At 41.5% G+C, this 20,679-nt stretch overlaps 2 protein-coding genes across 2 annotated transcripts in view; both read left to right on the top strand.

Annotated features, from left to right (window-relative positions):
- The window catches only part of LOC147604453 (endochitinase 4-like), a 101,255-nt gene that overhangs the window by 26,557 nt on the left and 54,019 nt on the right, over positions 1–20,679 (top strand). The window lies entirely within an intron of this gene.
- The window catches only part of LOC147604454 (endochitinase 4-like), a 68,941-nt gene continuing 53,961 nt past the window's right edge, over positions 5,700–20,679 (top strand). Inside the window, exon 1 of the mRNA XM_086794852.1 lies at positions 5,700–5,871. Within this exon, the coding sequence (XP_086650978.1) occupies positions 5,796–5,871 (76 nt within the window). The 5' untranslated portion in view covers positions 5,700–5,795. The remainder of the gene's footprint in view (positions 5,872–20,679) is intronic.

Below are 20,679 nucleotides of genomic sequence, written 5' to 3' on the forward strand. Positions count from 1 at the left end.
GAACAGCTAAAATAGTTGGCCTACCAACCTTGCTAGGAACAATCCTCTCATTAGAAGAATTTGCATCCATGGCGGCTTTTGTATAGAGCTTATAAGTTGTAAGATATTATGTTCTATGGACCGGTCTTTAAATACTGTTTTGGATGGACTCTGAAGCCATCGACATCAAAAAACCATGTGCTGTAAATCTGTGTGCCACTAAACCATTTTGGAATAGGAACCCTAGTACCTACACTGAGCTAACCATTATTGTGCACATACAAGACAGCTTTAGAGTAAATCTGTAAATCTGTGTGCCACTAAACCATTTTGGAATAGGAACCCTAGTACCTACACTGAGCTGACCATTATTGTGCACATACAAGACAGCTTTAGAGTAAATTTGTTGAGTTATAACTTTAATATAAAAATCTAAATTCATAGCTCTTACAAGAAAAAAAATCATTGCTCACAGTACACTTTTTTGAGGGAAAAGACTTTACAAAATTAACATACTTGAACTAGCTTCAAAATTCACAAAATTCAAAATCCCCATTAATTGAGCGATATACCATCAACATCCCAATCAAGATCTACAAAGGTCTCTGGCTCTAGTCATTTTCGAATCTTCCTATTGTTCACCTTGAAGTGTGCTCTGCTCCTCCTCACCTCCCATGATATTGAGGTGCTCTCTAATATTTAGGAAGTTCCAATGTCTACTTGCACCTAGAACTTCCACTACACCACTGGGCAACCGAACGCATATGTCGAGAGGCAAAACAACTTGTTCATCTGCCTGCATTGGGACCCAACAACTATTCTTTTTCATCCACTACTCATAATAGAAGCGTATGTGTAGTGTGTGGCACGAGCTTTGAGATACCAAAATGAGACACTAGATTCTACTATATTGCACTTGAATGTGTATCCCTTCTACAATCTTTCATTGGTCTCCAAGCAAGGCTACCATGTCATCACCTAATACCTTCTTGCACACAAACATGGTAGGTGTTTGTGAGAAACAAAATTAATTGAACATCTTGGCAAAAAGATGTATTGGGCATACCCAACTAAAACTCATAGATCGAGAGGGCTTTGCAAACTTCAAAGACCGTTGTATATCACAAAGAATCTTTGATTTCATGACCATTACAGTCCAAGCATTCAGAATTGGCCATTCTATAGAAGATAGGAGTGGAGATGTGATTATCTGTAGCTTTCAAAACCCACCGTCTTGCTTTGGTACCAAATAGGAGTGCCGGTAAAAGAAGCCCTTTTCCTTAAGAAGTTCTGCACTTGTTTTACAAGAAAACATTGCTTCACCAATGTCTACATGCGATGCTTGAAATGTTCCGGTAAGGCTTTCCAATGGCTGCTCCTCTACCATGTTTGAGGAAAAATATCTACAAAAAACAAGAAATAAGTTGACTTAGATTGAAACATCTCTGTCAAAAAATCTCACATGCCCCTTTCTACCTACGATACTTACAATTGTATGAAAATCGAGTTTGTTGGCAAAGATGGATATCTCGTGCTGTGTAAACATGTTGTACCGTGGCCACTAGTTTTTCATTGCGTGCCTTCTTGAAGCCTTGTAAACAACCTTTCCAATGGTGCTCCAGTACATTTCGCCGTCGAACTCGGTGAGGCCCGATTGCAGCAAGCTGTAGATAAACCCAAGCGCTCTTATGAAATGCCTTTCCCACCCAAGCACCATTATCATTCTTCTTGTCGTGCAAGGATATCTCCTTAATTTTACCTTTTGGTCTTCTTGGTGTGGCCATATCTTCTTGGAAGCTAGAGTAGAAGGTTAGGTTGTTTAGAGTAAAAAGGAAAGAGATGTGCAAACAAGGGTTTTACAGGAACCTTGAAGATGAAAGAGATGGAGCTCCGAGAAGGGAGGGAGATTAAGATGGAGGAGAAAGTTTAGGGTTTCGGGCTTTGATTGTTTCATTAGGGTTGGGCAAATGAGATAGAGATGGAAAAGAAAGAGAGGAAGAGTTTAATTTGGATGTTCAAGAGGGAAAGCGGACCCGAAAATGAAATTTTTGATTACAATGAAATTTGAGATGGGTTTTTGGGGAGAAATGTGAGTTTTGGGGGATCTCGAAAATTTCAAAATTTTAAGGATTTTTTGAGCCACGAAAATGGTGGGACCATACCTACCCTAAACCCCCTATTTTTTTTAAAGGGACAAGTGTAATTATTAGTACTGAAAGCCTAGTCCCCCTCCCTATATTCAAAGGAGACCAAATGTGCACAATCCTCTATTCCTATTGGTCTATTTGGCTAATTACTTTCATTAGTAAAAGGCCCAAAATATGTCCAAATATCCCCTAATGTCTATTCATGATGAATAGCATGGTTGGAATGCATAGAGAATGTAAGTTGTAAGTACTACTTTATATGATTTGTACCACACTATTTAAGTTCTTTTAATTTTGAACATTGAAATTTTGTTATAGAGCATCTAAGAGAGCGCTTTCTACCATTGAAGCTCTATATCCTCAGTTAAAAAAGGAGACATAGTATAAGTTTTTAAATCAACCCGTTCCTTTTTCAAAAGGATTCACACTCCTGTGGGTGGCATGTTATTGCCAATGTATGGAAATTTATTCTTTCCAAGTACACTGAACTTAAAAGTAGTGTAAGTTACGTTACTCATTCTCCCATTTTTGTTGCTTTCACCTCTTTTACAATATTCAACTTTGAGGCATTTTTATTTTTAATGCAGTCTCTTGGTATGCTTGATTTTTGGTTGTGGAGCGTGCAGGAAAAGGCGATTAATATTATACTTAACAATGCAATTACACCGAAAGATCTTGACTTGTCACGTCCAACAGGTGAAACCTCTACATCAAAGAAGAAAAGAATGCCTATGCATTCACCTTTTAAGCATTTTATCTTTAAGCAAGGAACCTCTGAGAAGGTTGGTAAAAATAGTACTCCGAAGAAGAAGCTTTGATTCGTAGCTTCTACAGAAGAGACCCAGGCAAAGGATGTGGATGCAAGGCCAGAGACAGAGAATTCTGAGGGCATGGAGCCCCAATAGCCCTAGCCTGCAGATATTTATTAGTACATTTCATTTTGTAAAGATTCTTCTCGATAACGAGCTTTTTTCTCATATCTTTGTTTTTTGAAATATCCAAAATTCTTATTGAACCCCTTATTATTTTAGCAATTTAAGAAAGCTTTAAAAATAATTTACGAAAAAATTGTGAGAGAGAGAGAGAGAGAGAGAGAGAGAGAGAGAGAAGTATAATACGAGTACACAGATAAATTAAAATATTGTAATATATTTTCTATTAAAGTAACACTGAGATACAAATTGTTTTGAGCCCAAGTCCTCAATACAAAACATTCCTAAAAGTCCTAATTATCCTGCTGAGTAGGCTTTTCTTCAATTGGCTTATTTTGGGTCTTCTGAAGGATCGTTTGATACACAAATTTGGCTTCAGCTACTATCAGTTTTTCTACATCTTCAAGGTCTTTCTGTCTATTTTCAGAGGACACCAGATTTATCATATGTATCCCCAATAGAGGAATACACTGAGTCATCTTGTTAGACTGGAGGGGGCGTAGCAACCTTGCTAGGAGCATCCTTATCATCTCGCAACAAGAATAATTCGCATCCATGGGAGGCTGGCTTTTGTTGTGAGCTATGAGTAAGAAATATTGTCACAACTTTCATATGTAGGATGTCTTTATATACTGTTGAAAACCATGTTTTGCTTGTGAAGTGCATCCCAGTATGTTTCATCCAGGCAAAGAGGGAGTGCCGTTGTATACTAAGCCCTTTGCCATTATCCATCTACCTATTTTGACTTATATAATACTTTGTTGATAGACGATACCCCTAAGAAGGAGATATTTAATCCAAAGCACACTTGCATATCACCCCTACCTTTTGAGGGAGATGTAGATGATAGGTTTTTGGAACAGACACTAATTCCTTATTTAGAAGGCTTGTACGATTTCTCGGGTACAGTTCCAGAATATGTAAAAAGCAATTCATTTAATTGAAGTAATTTCTTAAAAATCAAAGTGATGACTCGTATACATTGCAAGCTTTCTTCCATTACTAATATAAAAAAGAACTACTGATAATATAAAAAATATGTACATTGTCTTGCAATCAAAAGTGTTGATAATATAAAAAAGTACATTGTCTTGGATCAAAAGTACATGGGTAATTGAAGTTACATAGGAATGATAATTACTTTATTCTATAAATCTTTGCAAATAATTATCTTTTCTCTTCTCTACAGCACCTTTCTTCCATTGTGAAAGAAAGAAAACTCTGATGGCATCTCATGTATGCATTTATCTATGATATCTTTCCTCAAATGCTATAGATTGCATAGCTCCCGCACTGAAATGACAGTGAGCAAGGTTGAGTCTGCATCATATACTTCAATATCTACCACGTTGTTGTCCTCTAAACTGGCCACTTCCTGATCCATTGGAACTAGCTCCCCTTTGACGTAACCAGACCGTTTGTACCAATATGACATGATGAATGTTTGTGTTGCTATCATGTACTTAACATTCACTGTCTCTGATGCGATCTGGCAATGGATCTCTTTATGTACTTTCCTATCCCAGCTCTTGTCAAGTAAAGTTGCCAAGAATGTAGAATCTAGATTTTTGCAAATGAGCATAGTCTTTGCAATTTTAGCCTTACAGACATTGAAAAGCTTGAAGGTTGGTTTGGGAAGGTTGAAATTTGAAGACTTGTCCTAACTTTCAATTTAAAGGCCATAAACTTGGTTGACTTTGTGTGAAACTGAGAAATTTTCAAAATAGATAGTGGCCCTCAAGGTGTCAAATTTCAGCACTGCCGTTACTCGTGCCGAGTCTCCCTATAGGCTATATATATATACACCTACAAATTAATTTGAAGACTTGTCCTAACTTTCAATTTAAAGGCCATAAACTTGGTTGACTTTGTGTGAAACTGAGAAATTTTCAAGATAGATAGTGGCCCTCGAGGTGTCAAATTTCACCACTGCTGGCACTCGTGCCGAGTCTCCCTATAGGCTATATATATATACACCTACAAATTAATTTGAAGACTTGTCCTAACTTTCAATTTAAAGGCCATAAACTTGGTTGACTTTGTGTGAAACTGAGAAATTTTTAAAATAGATAGTGGTCCTCAAGGTGTCAAATTTCAGCACTGTCGGCACTCGTGCCGAGTCTCCCTATAGGCTATATATATATACACCTACAAATTAATTTGAAGACTTGTCCTAACTTTCAATTTAAAGGCCATAAAGTTGGTTGACTTTGTGTGAAACTTAGAAATTTTCAAAATAGATAGTGGCCCTCAAGGTGTCACATTTCAGCACTAGTCTCCCTATAGGCTATATATATATACACCTACAAATTAATTTGCGAATAAAGCTCGGAACATATATACACCTACAAATAAAGTTCGGAATATATATATATATGTGTGTGGGGGAAGAAATAAAGTTCGGAATATATATATACAGCTATTTTGGTGTTTTTTTTTCTTTTAAAATTTGCGACGCACACGTTCTAAAAAATAAAAGTTCTGCGTGCCACAGCAAGACTTGCAAGACTTCCGAGTAGTGGAGTTGTGCCGTGAACGACCTGCAGCCTCTCACCCAACTTGTGCCGTGAAAGACCCGCAGCCTCTCGTTCTCTATACACAATCGGTCGCCCCGCCCCGCCCTATATATACATGAATCAAGTGTTGTTCAATATCATCTGCCATATTAATCCACTTGTGTGCCTTAATCATCTGCATATCTTGTAATTGCGCCAGCTAATTGCTGCTTGCTGCTATAATGGAATCTAATTCCTGTCGCATGTTGCATATCATTGTTGTCTCGCTGGCCTTCCTACTGTCCGCAGCCCCATTTTTACCTATGCACCTAAGGCCACAAACCCCATCTGACATGCTTGCCCAAGCATGGCATGATTAATTATATTATATTTTAATCTTGCCTAAATTACACTTCTCAAGTTATAACCTGATTGATGGGCATGCCTTATGTGAAGATGGCATCCCATGCACCCACATTCTTGTATCTACATTAGATAAAAATAAAACTAAGGTCTACTTGTTGGTGGACACCCAAAATTCAATGAAGTCTAGACTCCCAAGACTAAAAAGTAACTTGTATATAAGTGGCTTGCATATGAGTGACTAATAAGTGACTTGTATATAAGTGACTTGCATATGAGTGACTAATAAGTGACTTGTATATAAGTGAATTTGTCTAATGCGAAAGGGAAATTCCCTTTGCTTGGATTGAGAACTAAGCTCTTACCTTTTGTGCTCTTGCTCTCTAGCTTTATACTCTCTTGCCTCGTGGTAGTACTGTGCTTGTGTATGTGGGTGTGAGAGTGCATGTGTCTCTTTTTCTCTCCCATATGCGTGTCCATTGATATACTAGCAGTGAGAGTGTGAGGGTTTGTGTGAGGAGAGGTCTATTGTCCTGAAGCTACTGTGGAGCTCTTCAAGTGATGGGATTCCTGAGCTCAAAATAGACAACTCACATGGTGATATTGACAATGGGAGCTGGTCTTCTCAATTGATATCTTGCTACACCACGGTTACCTCTTCTCAAGTTCTATCTTGCTACACCAAGGGTCTTCTCAATTCCTATCTTGCTACACCACAGTTTCCTCTTCTCCAAGATGGCAAGTTCCCCACCATGACAAGAGAAAGGTAATTGCACTCCACATGTTTAGTCTTGTGCTAGTAAGGGTGGTGTACTTGGACTTTCTAACAGATGCAAGTGATCACCTATAGATACATGTGATCTTTTGGAGGACCCTACTATGTACAGACACATTATAGGGAGTTTGATTTACATGACTATCACTAGAGTAGATTTTAGCTATAGGTTATTTGGTTGGTGAGTTAGTTTATGTGGGGCCCAAGGAAGCCACACTTGGATGCAACTAGGAGGATACTCATGTATATAAACACAGATTAGGCTGGTAGCATCTTAAACAAGAGATCTAGTAGCACTTTTATGTTTTCTTTTGGGAGTATTGGAGCAACAAAAGTAGGTTTCTTTGTGGAGTACAAGTGTGCCTCTATGGCAGCATGTGAGGTAGTTTTGTTAAAGAAGCTATTGGCAGACATGGGTGATCCATGAATAGGGTTGTTAGCATATATTGTAATAATATGAGCATAATATAGTTGACGAGTAAGCTAGTGTATCATGCTAAGAAAAAACACATTGCATTAGGACTTGTTTGGGGTCTTCTTGGGCCCTTTTATTTGGACACTTAGTGAAATGCTTAAAATGCTAATCAAGCTTTGACCAAGCTAGTGGCCTAGGCTTGAAAATGCATTTTTCCTTTTCTACAAAAAAGAAAATAGGCCAAAAGGTGATCTAATCATTAGATCTTCTGTCCTTGGGAAGGAATATGGACCTAACTGCCTTTTTGTCTTGTAGTGAAGTACCTTTCACAAAGAATGTTTGAAAATTTTCGTCACTTTGTTCCCTCCCTTTTTGGAGGTGCTGCAGATCCCACTCTCTCTCTACACTCTCTCTCTAAAATGTGTTTAGGGTGTTTTACTTGGGTAAGGGCTTCTTTTTCTCTCTCTAGGAGCCATGGCCTACAGATCTGGACCTCCTACTCCATCATCCTCTCCACCAGCTCTCATGGAAGAGCTCACCATCCCCTCTTGTGAAGGTACAGATCTACACATCCTTGCAAGCTGAAGCTCTCCATCTCCATCACTAGCAAGCTCTCCATATCTATCATCCTCTCCACCAGCTCTCATGGAAGAGCTCACCATCCCCTCCTGTGAAGGTACAGATCTACACATCCTTGCAAGCTGAAGCTCTCCATCTCCATCACTAGCAAGCTCTCCATATCTATCTCCTCAAGGCCTCCATTTCCATCTCTGTATCCATTTGCATCTCCTCCACCTCCATCTCCATCACCATCTCCATCTTCATCTCCTCCATCACCATCCACATTTCCATTCTCCACCTCCATCCTCCATCTCCATCATCTCCATCACCATCCACGTTTCCATCTCTGTATCCATCTACATCTCCTCCATCTCCATTTGCTAGGTACAATGGCTCTACGCGACATCACCAACAAGCAATCAAAGTTTCGCTTGCACGTGGACTTAGACGAGGAGTATGCCACAATGCGAAGTAATCGAACGAAGGGATGTATTCCTGCTGAGGTGCTACGACTTCAAGGTGCAAAAGCCATTGATCTTTGGACTGATGGAAGCATTTATCCCCTTGATCCAGAGACTGGTGCACCTCCCCCCTTTCGTAATATCACGCAGGTCGTACGCTTCTTGGGTGACGGTTATAATGGTTTCTTAGGGTACTGTCAGAGGCTCTATTCTTTGTACTTGCAAGAACTCTCAAATCAAAATCACCTCAGGAAGCTTCTAAAATTATGCAAGGCAGAAAAGGAAGAATGTGCGTCAACTTTCATGGCCACAAAGGAACATATGCTGGCTCGAGTCAAGGATCTAGAGAAGGAGGATGCAGAGCAGAAGATGAAGCTTGATGATGGTGTGGAAAGCAGGGATCGAGCTATAGAGAACTATCTCCGTCTTCGAAACTCAACTCGGAACCTTCGCCGACGTGTCGATCATTTCACTCACCTCCCCGTGGGATATAATGCAAGGCAGTGAAAGCGCAAGCCTCTGAGTCTTCTTTCCAAAGATGGGGGGGCTCGCAAGCGACGTGTGCGTCAAACAAGGTAATCACAGCTTCAAAACTAGCATTACATTCCTTTTTCATATAGTTATGTCATTGATTCTGAACTATGTGATGTCCAGGGAATGTGCTAAAGCAATATTAGGTTATTCCAATACTGAGGAGTCTATCCTTGAGCACATTATTCCAGAGCAGAAAGTAATCAATATGATAACCAATATGATAACCAATATGATAACCAATCCAGTAAATGGTGTGTTGCGGCTATGATTCAGTTTTATGATATGACATTAGAGGAGACGGATGGAAAGGCTATATTTATCCTCAAATTGGATGAATGTCAGGTTGTAAAGGGCCAAAGGGTGGAACGTACAAGTCTGACACTCATGAGCAGGGCATTGAAGCGAAAGAGCTTAGACGGCGAAGATGAAATAGGTGATGCGGAGAATAACTTGCACACAAAGCGACGCAAGCAAGATTACTTTGGAGTGCAGTCTGAGAAGAACATATGGTGGCAGGCAGCATGGACCCTTCCGCACGAGGACCATGACAGTCTGAGGTGGTACTTCACCCGTACAGGTATTCAAGGAGTGATACATAGGCAATCAAATCTCGGGGGGGTCACTATATGTAAATCCTCTATATCACGTGCGTTCAAGGCCTATTTAAAAAGTCCCTTATCTGTAAATTTTTTAGTGAATATAATGTATCCTTTCCTATTCAAATCTGTAATTTTTTTTTAAATACAATAAATAAATCCCCTCTGTAAATATATTTCTGTAAGTTTTAAATATTTAAAATGTCCTTCTGTTGAATCCACGTGATACTTACATATTTATACGAGTGACCCCCCCGAGAATCAAATGGTGAAGTCTTGCATGTGCCTGGCACTGGTCACTTTGAAATAGAGTGGCACCTTGGTGGTGATCTCAAGACCCTCAAATGCATGTTGGGAACTAAAAGCGGTGCTAACACTTTGTTTCCATGCATCTTTTGTTGTCATCCAAGGATGCCAAGTGTCGCAGTGGGGAAGGCCAAACAAGCAACCAAGGTGAAAGGTCGTAAGCAGGCAAGTGCAAAGGACTCAAATCAATTACAAAAAGGGAAGGGTATGCACGTCTGGCTCAATGGAATTATGAGCTGCAATCAAAGCAAGGCACCATCTCGCGCGTAGAGGAGGATGCTACTTGGAACCCTATTCTTTCAATTCCACTGTCGCGAGTACATGTGTGTACCTTGCATGCAAGACTTAGAATTCTGGACAAATTGTTGATGCTCCACATCAATTATGCTTGGAACATGGAGCCAGAGTCACAGTGAGAACAGGGCATCCAAGAGCTTGAAGTTGTTTTATCATCCGTGGGGCTTCACGCAGGTGCTGTCACCCTCTCTAAAAGGATCGCAAAAACCCATCAAGTACCCAAGATAACCCTAATAAGATATGTATGGGTGGTGCAAAAGCAAGACACCTGCTCTCAAACTATGGTGAGGCTCAAAGCCATACACATTTTGAATTATGGAAGCAGATTTGTGATATAACAACCTATCGAGGCAATGAGGCGACACTAGGATTGAAGCGTGCACATGTGTGGGAAGCTTGTGATGAGATGATGAGGCTTCTTGAGCGCCCGTATCTTGATGAAGCAGAGATAGCTACATTCAAGACTTCGATTGACAGATTCACAGAAGAAATGATTGATGCTTGGGGGAAAACTCATATAACACACTACATGCATATTCTCTATGCGCTTAGTTCCTTCTTTCTAGATGAATATGGGTCTCTTGCACTCTGGAGCAACCAAGGCATGGAACGATCACATTACCAAGCCAAGGTGGCCTATTTTAAGAACACGGGTCATGGCGGTGGCAAGGTTCACAGCAATGCGTTTCAGGAAATGTTCAATTGGTTTTACCGTGCACTTACTGGGAGAAAGGCCCAAAAGCGAGCCGGAAATTTATCTTTGAGGCACAAAATCATGAAGGTGGTAGGTGCAAGGCGAAAGAGAAGGGTGCAATGCGTCAATGGCACGTGAAAGAGCGAGGCAATGGTACAATGGTCGACTAAGAAATGGCCGCGTGTGATTACCCACCCAATAATTCTTGTTCGCCACTTTTTGGCGCGTTCATTGTAAATTGACTTTTTTGTAATTTTGGCCCCCTATAAATATCAATGAGTTTTATTGTCATTTTTAAAAGTCTTGACTTGTGAGCTCTCTCTCTCTTCCTCTCCCCTTGACTCTCTCGCGCTCTCTCTCTCTCTCTCTCTCTCTCTCTCTCTCTCTCTCTCTCTCTCTCTCTCTCTCTCTCTCTCTCTCGCTCGTGCACTAATATCTCACGCACATGGAGCCCCCAAATGATCCTCCCTCCAATACGCAGGCCATGACATTTTCAAAGACCTTGGGCCCTTACCGGTGGCACATAGAACTGAAATCCCAAACATTTACCCACAAGCCCAAATGGATCTAGAAGCTGAGCGTGTGAGGCTTGAGCGAGAGGCCCAAGAAGCCCAAGAACGCTAAGAAGCGGAGAGATTACAGAAAGAAGCAGAGGACATGGAGGCAGTTGAGAGAGCAAGAAAAGAAGCCGAAGAGACCGTCAGAACACAGGAGGAGGATGAGGCAGCAAAGAAAGCACAGGAGGATGAGGCAGCAAAGAAAGCACAGGAGGATGAGGCTGCCAAGAAGGCGGAAGAAGACGAGGCAGTTAGGAAGGCGGAGGCAGATAAGAAGGCTGCAGAAGAAGCTCAGGCCGCCGCAAGCAACGAGAGAAGATTAGCATTCTTTGCTGTGGAGGAGGATTGGCTTAACAGAAAAGCTCGCGGATTTGTTGCTGACCTCCTGCGACGAATGGCTGGATACAAAGATAACACAATTTTGGAAGCGGCTATACAAGGTCTTTGAGCAGAATATACAAAGAGGAGAAATGAAGACACAGTAGAAAGGGAGCACTGCCGAGTAATAGTATTCTCAATGCAATGTTAGACAGAGTCTTGACTCGTGCACTTGGTAAAGGAAAGAGAAACTCTTAGCTAAGGAAGTAGAAAATAAGAGACAGAAGCTTGAACGAGAAGCCAGGGCAGCAAACGCATAGAGGCTTCGTGAGGAAAAAGAAAGGAAAGATGAAGAGGAGCGAGTAAGGAAGGAGGCAGAGCAGAGAGCAGAAGACTCCATCTGCAAAGGCAAAGAAAACTCCAATACCTGCAAAGGCTAAGAAGGGAAAAACCATTCCTAAACGCACAGAACCCCCTTCCGATAACACTCAAGAGCAGGGACAAAAGTTTAAAAATGACACGCCAGCTTGGACTCGCCACGCGCAAGCACCACCGCCCCCAACAACGCAGAAGAAGCAAAGGTGGAGACCAGGGACAGTTGCCCTTAGAGAAATTCGCAAATATCAGAAGACCTGCACACCAATTATTCCAAAGGCACCTTTTGCACGTCTCGTCAAAGAGATTATCCTTGACCAGCGCCGGGATGTCAATCGTGTGGAAGCGGCGGCACTAGTGCCGAGGATATTTTGGTTTCGCTTTTCCAAGACGCGGTTTTGTGCATGGTGCATGCAAAACGTGTCACTTTGAAGCCATCTGATCTTCGTCTAGCTAGGCGTATCCGTGGAGACGACGCTCTCTTTCAGTAGATAGGAGAAGCCTTTGTAATGCAAAAAAATCGTGTTTTGTAATCTCAATTTGATTAACGAAAAACCATGTCGATCAGATGTGCGGGGTGCGCCACGGAGCGACCAGGCTACAGTCGCTCCGTGGCGCACAGGCTCTACGGCGCGACCACCGGCCCCCCCCCCCCCCGGTCGGCCCCGGTGCACCCCGCACATCTGATCTACCCTTTTGGGGCCATTCGCAGGAGAAATCGGCCCGTCGAGTCGAGCCAAAGTCGGACGGGTGGTGGCAGACGAGCGTTCACAAAAATTGATTGAAACATCATGACACGACACGACAACAACATATAAACACATCAAGAAGATAAAACTTAAAATCAGCTCGACAAACATCTTGATGTCATTAATTGTTTGATTTTCACAAAAGACAAATGAGTACATTGGATCTAGCCAACTCGCTTGATGAGCTTGGTGAAAGCCTCGTGGGTGTGAGAGTCTTTACCGATGGTTTGTCACCAATGCGTTCGGCTATCTCTTTGGCATCAGTGATGCCTTGTCCAAGGCTAAGGCCACAAAATCCTAGGAAAGACCCCGCACTTTTATCACCAAAGCTATAGATAGTTGCTTCCCTATTTACAAGAATACATTTATGGGCATTTTGGGCTATAGGGGCTTCACACAGGATGGCGCTTAGGGCTCTGCACTTCAAAAATTCAGCTTGTGCGTCATTTGAAAAGTCGTTGTGAATCACGCGAAGTATCTCGGCATTGAAGCTTGGGATGTAGTACCATAGCGCAGCGTCTTTCCCCTCCACCTCCTTTCGTGCTCCACCCTTTTGGCTTGCGAACCAGTCCATTTCTCTTGCGGTCTACAAAGTAGATAGAAGAATGAGTTGACTTCAAAAAATTACAAATTAAGAGGGAAGAAATTGGGTGTACTACCTCAGTGGCATCATCATGATCCGCAAGGTCTGCATCACTAATATTGATGCTCCTCCCCCGAGGCTGACGGAATCCAAAATGGCAAGCGGCTTGTGAGGGGCAAAGCTAGTTTCTGGCACACTCTCGTAGAAATCCTTGCACTGGGATATTTGTACAAGAGTCTCTGCCACAAGGGACTCTATTGAGGCATGATTTTCCAGGAGCACAAGCACCTTTGTGACATCTGTGGAACTGAAGTCAATGCGGATGTCATCATCTTTGGACAGCTGTTGTGTGTCTCGCATGCCCGCGTACATAGCAATGACTGAGAGAGTTTCATCCTGGTGCAGCCCGAGGACATGGGCGATGTCATCCAAAAATAAGAACTCTACACCTTCTACTACGATGGGGTGTAGAGTTCGCACTTCGAGCTCTGGAACTTCATCCATGACATCGTCCCCTTCGATGTCCCGTTTCACAGCCTCAGCTTGTGGCTCTTCCGCCAGAGTCACAAGTGCAAGAGATGCTTCTTGCACTGGGGTGACAATCTCCTCCTTTGGGTCAGCTTCCTTGATCAAGAGATAAGGTGTGGCTTTCTTTGGAGGAGTGGCCTTCCTCTTTCCCTTGCTTTTCTCTGTTCCCTCCAAGATCAGGAGGGCAAGAGTCATGTCCCACCTCAAAAAACTTGTGCCGATGTTGCCCATTCCAAGATCTACCAGGTTATCTTCTTCCTCCTCCCTTAGATATGTGCTACTAAGGCCTTTGAGGAATCTTGCAAGCCTGAACCTGAAATTTTTGTCCGCTTTGTAGGTATGCTTGTTTGATAAGATCCACAGGCACCCAAGTCCCCTCCTCGTCTTCAAAGTTGACACAATATTCAGCCATGTATGTGTCCATGTAGCTAGTGAACGCCCCAAACACGTCATTATGGAGTTCGGCGGTGCCTTCCATGTCAATAGATGTCTGAAAGATGGGTGCAAGCTTCTCGATCAAGTGATCGAGGTCAAGCTTGTGCAATTGAGATAGGAGAGCTTGGGCGGGGGTGGCCATGCTTGAGTAGCGAAGAAGGCGAGGGGACTGCAAAGATGCCGAGAGTGAGGAGATGAACTCAAAGTGGCCAAAAGTGACTTATAAAGAGGTCTTTAAAACTTTTTTTATGTTTAAAAATTCACTTAAAACCTCTAAAAAAATAAAAACACGTGACATAACTTAAAAGTTCACAAAATTGAACGCAAATTGCAAGTAGCCAAAATTGTTTTGAATTAATCTCTCAAAATCTGTTACATAGCTTGCTTGATATGGATACATCTAGGGAAGGGAATGCTTTTACAAAAGTAAGATGCCTCTTTCCTCTTACGTAGAGGTGTGTTATCAATCACAAATGAGAAGTCACCTTTCAGTGCAAACCTAAGGCCTAAGTACTCCCTTAGGTTCGTCATATTCCAATCAGCATTTACTACGATATCCCACACATCAGCTTGCGTGCTAACATGTACATCAAGCTGTTCTGCATCGTTGATGTACGAATCGAGTGCTTGCCATTCGCCTCCAGTCAGCTTCCAACGTCTGTAAGGAAAGATAATAGAGAGTTGTTGCTTTCCAAGCTGGTACCGAACGACCATCTTCTCCGACACCACCATGCACTTTATCTTCACCCTGATGTTGAATAACCTTCAAATCCCACGAAGGTGGCAGAAAGGCACTCATTGCTGTGCCTCCCTTTGCAATCCACATTGTAGGAGTCCGGTGAACATCAGCCTCCTTGAACAAAAACACAAACAAATGTAAAGGCATGAAGAACGTGAGAGTCGCACGATGTGACCCATAGGTGCACTTCATTGCATTGCACACATCAATCTCAATCCGACGTCTAGTTAGTGCAACCAAAGTATTGTCGGCTTTGGCCAATCATGGTCCGTGAGACTTGGTGTAGGGAGCCTCCGTAGGGTCCCAGAACCATCTCTTGACGTGGGTACAATATACTCTGCATGAAAGAAGAAAACTGAGCGCTCTAAAAGCTCTGATGCAGAACAACTAGTATATAGTAGCTTGCCGATTTCAAAGTGGTGCACCTCAAAGGTTCCAGAAAGGGCCTCTAAAGGCTCCCATTCCACAAATGTCGACGGAAAGATGTCTGCACAGAACAGTACAAGAACACACTTGAAAAAATCAAGCTTCCGTAACATGAAATGATATTAGCATGTCTCAGTGCAACCCATAAAACAAGAAGCACAAATAAAACTTACAATTTGCAGGAAAGCATTTGTGATTGGCATTGTCAACACGGAGTTGCGATGCCTTGTAGACGTGTTGGATCATCACCTGCTTGCTTCCATCAGCCCCCTGCTTGAGATCCACTATGCGACCCTTCCAATGGTGCGACTTTAACCCTATGTATCTGCGAGAGACTTTGTGGGATCCCCTTGTGCTTGGACGCATCATCACCCACATTCCTTTTGCAAAGGTTCTTGTAACCCACAAGCCAGTGTTGTCTTGTTCGTTGCTGCTACTAAAGGACTCCACCCTTGAACGAGGTCGGCGACTCATTGTGCTTGGCTAACCGATTAAGCTAAATGCTATGAAGTTGTAGGTGTGTAAGAAGATCTCTTCAACCTAATGCTAGCAGAGCATAAAAGCTGGCAAGAGGGGTCAAGAATGTGTATAAGCTAGCAAGAGGAGAGTGAAGAATGTGTGCAAGCAAGAGAGGATGGACTTGATGGGGGGAAAAGTGGACTGTTTTCCAAGCTTTCCATAGCCAAGAAGATCTCTGCAACCTAATGCTAGCAGAGCATATAAGCTGGCAAGAGGAGTCAAGAATGTGTATAAGCTAGCAAGAGGAGAGTGAAGAATGTGTGCAAGCAAGAGAGGATGGACTTGATGGGGGAAAAAGTGGATTGTTTTCCAAGCTTTCCATAGCCAAGAAGGCACAGAAAGATAGATCTAACTTTAGGAGGGAAGGGGAAGGCTGAATGGGGAGGGAGGAGGCCAAAAAAAGACTCTTTTAGTTAGAGAGAGACTCAAAACCGAATTGCTAGTTTTAGAGAGAGGAAGAGGGATTGGGGAGAGGGAAAAGTAGCTTTAAATGAGGGATAATGATGGGGGGGCGTTTTTTGGCCCTAGCCCACTTTTTGAGGTGGGGTCATTTATACCACTTTGAGCTGTCTTTATTAAAAAAAGGTGGGAAATTTGATTTTATTGAAAGATTTTGCATTTTCCAGCCCAATTTCTCAAAAAAAAAATTGTATGATTCAAGTTTGACCCCTACATATTAGGGGCAGCGAAACCCAACATTTTTCTTCACATGGCCTTCTCCCAAAGGGCCCAAGAAGACCCCAAACAAGTCCTAATGAGGTGCCTTATCACCTTGTGAGGAAGAAGGTTCTAGTAGGTGATTAGATTTGGTGTATGTTAGCATAAAGAATAAGGTAGCAAATATCATCTTAAAGTCATTAAGTACAGAGAAGCTCCAAAGGTTTAGGAGCATACTTGGAGTGCACGATATGGAGTTGAGCTCAAGGGTGAGTGTTGAGATATCAAACTCAGACATAGGTGACACACCAACGTGACAGCTTTGCACTTCCACCATTGGCTTGGTGAAATTATGGATGATATGCTACCAGTGGTTTTATAGGATATGTGATAGCCACTTTGGTGTACTAGAGATATGATATAGTTATAACTCCAACTCATGTAGTATATTTCACCCTATGGACCAAGCATTTATATGTTATAGTAGGCAAATACTTCAGAAAGGCATTGGGTACAGAGAAGCTCTGCAGGTTCAAGAGATTACTTGGAGTGCAAGGTATGGGGTTGAGCTCAAGGGAGAGTGTTGAGATATCGAGCTTAACTAGTGTGGATACGGGTGACACCTAGGATGGCAACTTTGCACTTACACCCATGGTATGGTTGATGAGATTATGGGTGCTATGCCACCAGTGGTTTATAGGATGTGTGACCACTTTGGTGTATTAGAGTTATGACATAGTTATAGTGCTAACTTCTGTAGTTGGATAGACACTATGGACCAACAATCTATATGTTATAGTATGAGAATACTTTCATAAATAGTATGCACTCTTATCTTTATGTTATGGTTGTGGACAAGTGGAGAGAACAAAAGAATATTCATCCATCCATCTCTCTTGTATGCTTGTCTACTCTTGTGTTTTTTATGTTTTCTTACAAGGAGCTCAAGCTCTTAACCCCCCCATTCTTTTCATTAGTTATAGGCTTGCTACTACTAGTCAAGTCACTAGTCAGACCATTACCATACTAGGGGAAAAAATGAGAGAAATTTGAGTACACCGTGGCACTATGCACACAATGTCTTGTTTTCTCCACATTAAAAGGCTTGCTTTTTTGCATAGGGAGATACCACCTTATTTTCCTGAGATGATGATTAGCCCTTCGATACTGGAATAGAGTGATCCATAAGCTCAGATTAGGGATAATCTTATGCTGATTACCATGCAATTAGCACGAAATCATGCATAATGCCTAAATGATTTAGCCTTTTACCAAAGGATGGAAATAGCCTTCCATAGGCCTAGGTTTAGAGCCATGAGGCTCCAAGAGTCATGATGACTAATATCAAAAGATATCAAAAAGTATAAAGGTGTCAAAAAGGTACAATGATAGTCCATGAGCCCCCTTTTATACTTGAGCCCATGACCAGGGTTCTAGACCTAAACTAAAGGTGTTGGTTCATTACAAACCATCCCGTCCTATAATGATTTCATTCTCGAAATCAAAGGGTAGTCATGCCCAAAGAAAAGACTTATACAAGTGGCTATCATTAGGGGCATTTGAACATATTTTGGGCCTTTTACTAATGAAAGTAATTAGTATAACGGACCAATAAGAATAGAGGAGTGTGCAAATTTGGTCTCCTTTGTATATAGGGAGAGAGACTAGGCAGTAAGGAGGGGGACTAGGCTTTCGGCGCTTATAATTACATTTTTCTCCTACAAAAAGTAGGGGGTAAGAGTAGGTAGGTGTGGTCCCACAATTTTCCTGGCTCATTATTCCAAAACAGTCACTTTTCCCCCCAAAAAAACTCATCTCAAACTTGATTATAGACCAAAATCTCATTTTCAAGTCCAGTTAGCTTCTTGAACATCCAAACTATACTCTCGTTAATCTCCTCCCTTATTTCATCTCTTCATTCTTCAAGGCTCCTCCAAAACCCTAATCTATAGATCTCATTTTAGAACATTCACCCAATCCTAACCTTTTGCACAACAAGCTTCACCTTTAGCTTCAAGTTGATATGGCCGCACCAAGAAGACCAAAAGATGAGATTGAGGAGATAGATGGTGCTTGGGTAGGAGAGGCATTTTGCAAGGGTTCTTAGGTTTATCGATAGCCTACTACAATTGGTCCCCGTCGAGTTCAACCGTGGAAAGATGTGATGGAGCTTCGTTGGAAAGGTCGTTTACAGGGCTTCAAAACGGTGAGCAATGGAGAACTAGTGGCCATGGTACAACACGTTTACACAACATGAGATATCCATCTTCACGCCAATAAACTAAGTTTCCATGCAACTGTAAGTATCATGAGTTTGAAAGGAGCATATGATTTCATGACTGCCAGAAGTTTCTTTCTTTCTAAGTCATCTTATTTCTTGTTTGTAGACATTTTCCCCTCAAACTTGGTAGAGGAGCAACCATTATGCAGTCTTACTGGAACATTTCAAGCATTACATGGAGATATCAGGGGTGAAGCAATGTTTTCTTATAGAAACAGTGCAAAATTTCTCAAAGAAAAAGTTTCCTTTTACCGAAACTCCTATGTGGTTCCAAGGCATGATGGTGGTTTTGGTAAGTTATAGATGATAACATCTCCCCCCTCTCTTCTATTGAATGGCCAATCCCAGATGCTTGGACTATAATGGTCATGAAATCAAAGATGCTTTGTGATATACAAGGGTCTTTAAAGTTTGCAAAGCCCTCTCGATCTATGGGTCTTAGTTGGGTATGCCCAATACATATTTTTGCTAAGATGTTCAATCAATTTACCTTCTCAAAACATAAACATCTACCATGTTTGTGTGCAAGAAAGTACTAGGTGATGACATGGTTGCCTTGCTTGGAGAGAGCACTGGATTATTGTAGAGGGGGTGCATAAAAATGACACATTCAAGTGTAATATAGTAGACTCTAGTGTTTCATTTCGGTATCTCAAAGCTCGTTCCACGTTATACATACGCTTTTATTATGAGCGGTGGATGAAAAAGAACAGTTATTGGATTCCAATGTAGGCAGATGAACAAGTTGTTTTACTTGTTGACATATGTGTTCGAGTGCCAAGTGGTGTGGTGGAAGTTGTAAATGCAAGTAGCCATTGGAGCCTCTTAAATGTTAGGGAGAACCTTCAAATCGTACGGGGTGAGGATATTAGCAAGGCACAATTCAAGGTGAATAATAGGAAGATTCATAAGTGAATGGAGCTGATGGCCTTGGTAGATACCTACTGGGAGGCTGAGGGTATATCAATGAGTTAATGAACTTCTCTAGAACAATACCTTCCAAGTTTCCTTCTCAAATCATTTTTGTAAAATCTTTTATGCTTTACCAATCAAAAGTGCATGTGTATTTTAATGTGTATTTTAATATATTTCTTGGATTGTAGAAAGCTGTCCCATGGATGCAAATTCTTATAACACATGAATGGTCAATTCATTGTAGGTTGGGAAAATGGTTTGATGGCACATAGGATTGGAGATGACAACTATTCAAAACTAGGGTGGTTTTATGGCACACAGGATTGTAGAACATGGTTTTCAATAGTATATAAAGACATCCTACATATGAAAGTTGTGACATTATTTCTTACTCATAGCTCATAACAAAAGCCAGCCTCCCATGGATGCGAATTATTATTGTTGCGAGATGATAAGGATGCTCCTAGCAAGGTTGGTATGCCCCCTCCAGTATCACAAGATGACTCATTGTATTCCTCTGTTGGGGATACAGATGAAAAATCTATCCTGTGCTCTGAAAACAGACAGAAAGACCTTGAAGATGTAGAAAAGCTGATAGAGTTGAAGCCAAATTCGTGTATCAAACGATCCTTCAGAAGACCCAAAACAAGCCAACTGAAGAAAAGCCTACTCAGCAGGATGATTAGGAATTTTAGGAATGTTTTGTATTGAGGACTTGGGCTCAAAACAATTTGTATCTCAATGTTACTTTAATGGAAAATATATTGCGATATTTGAATTTATATGTGTACTCATATTATACTTTTCTCTCTCTCTCTCTCTCAATTTTTTCATAAATTATTTTTAAAGCTGCTTAAATTGCTAAAATAATGAGGGGTTCAATAAGAATTCTGGATATTTTAAAAAACAAAGATATGAAAAAAAAAGCTCATTTTATCAAGAAGAATCTTTACAAAATGAAATGTACTATTAAAGATCTGCAGGAGGCTAGGGCCATTGGGGCTCCATGCCCTCAGGATTCTCTGTCTCTGGCCCTACATCC

This window comes from Cibotium barometz, chromosome 61 (genome assembly GCF_041138505.1).
Source record: "Cibotium barometz isolate CiBa-2024 chromosome 61, ASM4113850v1, whole genome shotgun sequence".
In the NCBI taxonomy this organism is placed as follows: Eukaryota; Viridiplantae; Streptophyta; class Polypodiopsida; order Cyatheales; family Cibotiaceae; genus Cibotium; species Cibotium barometz.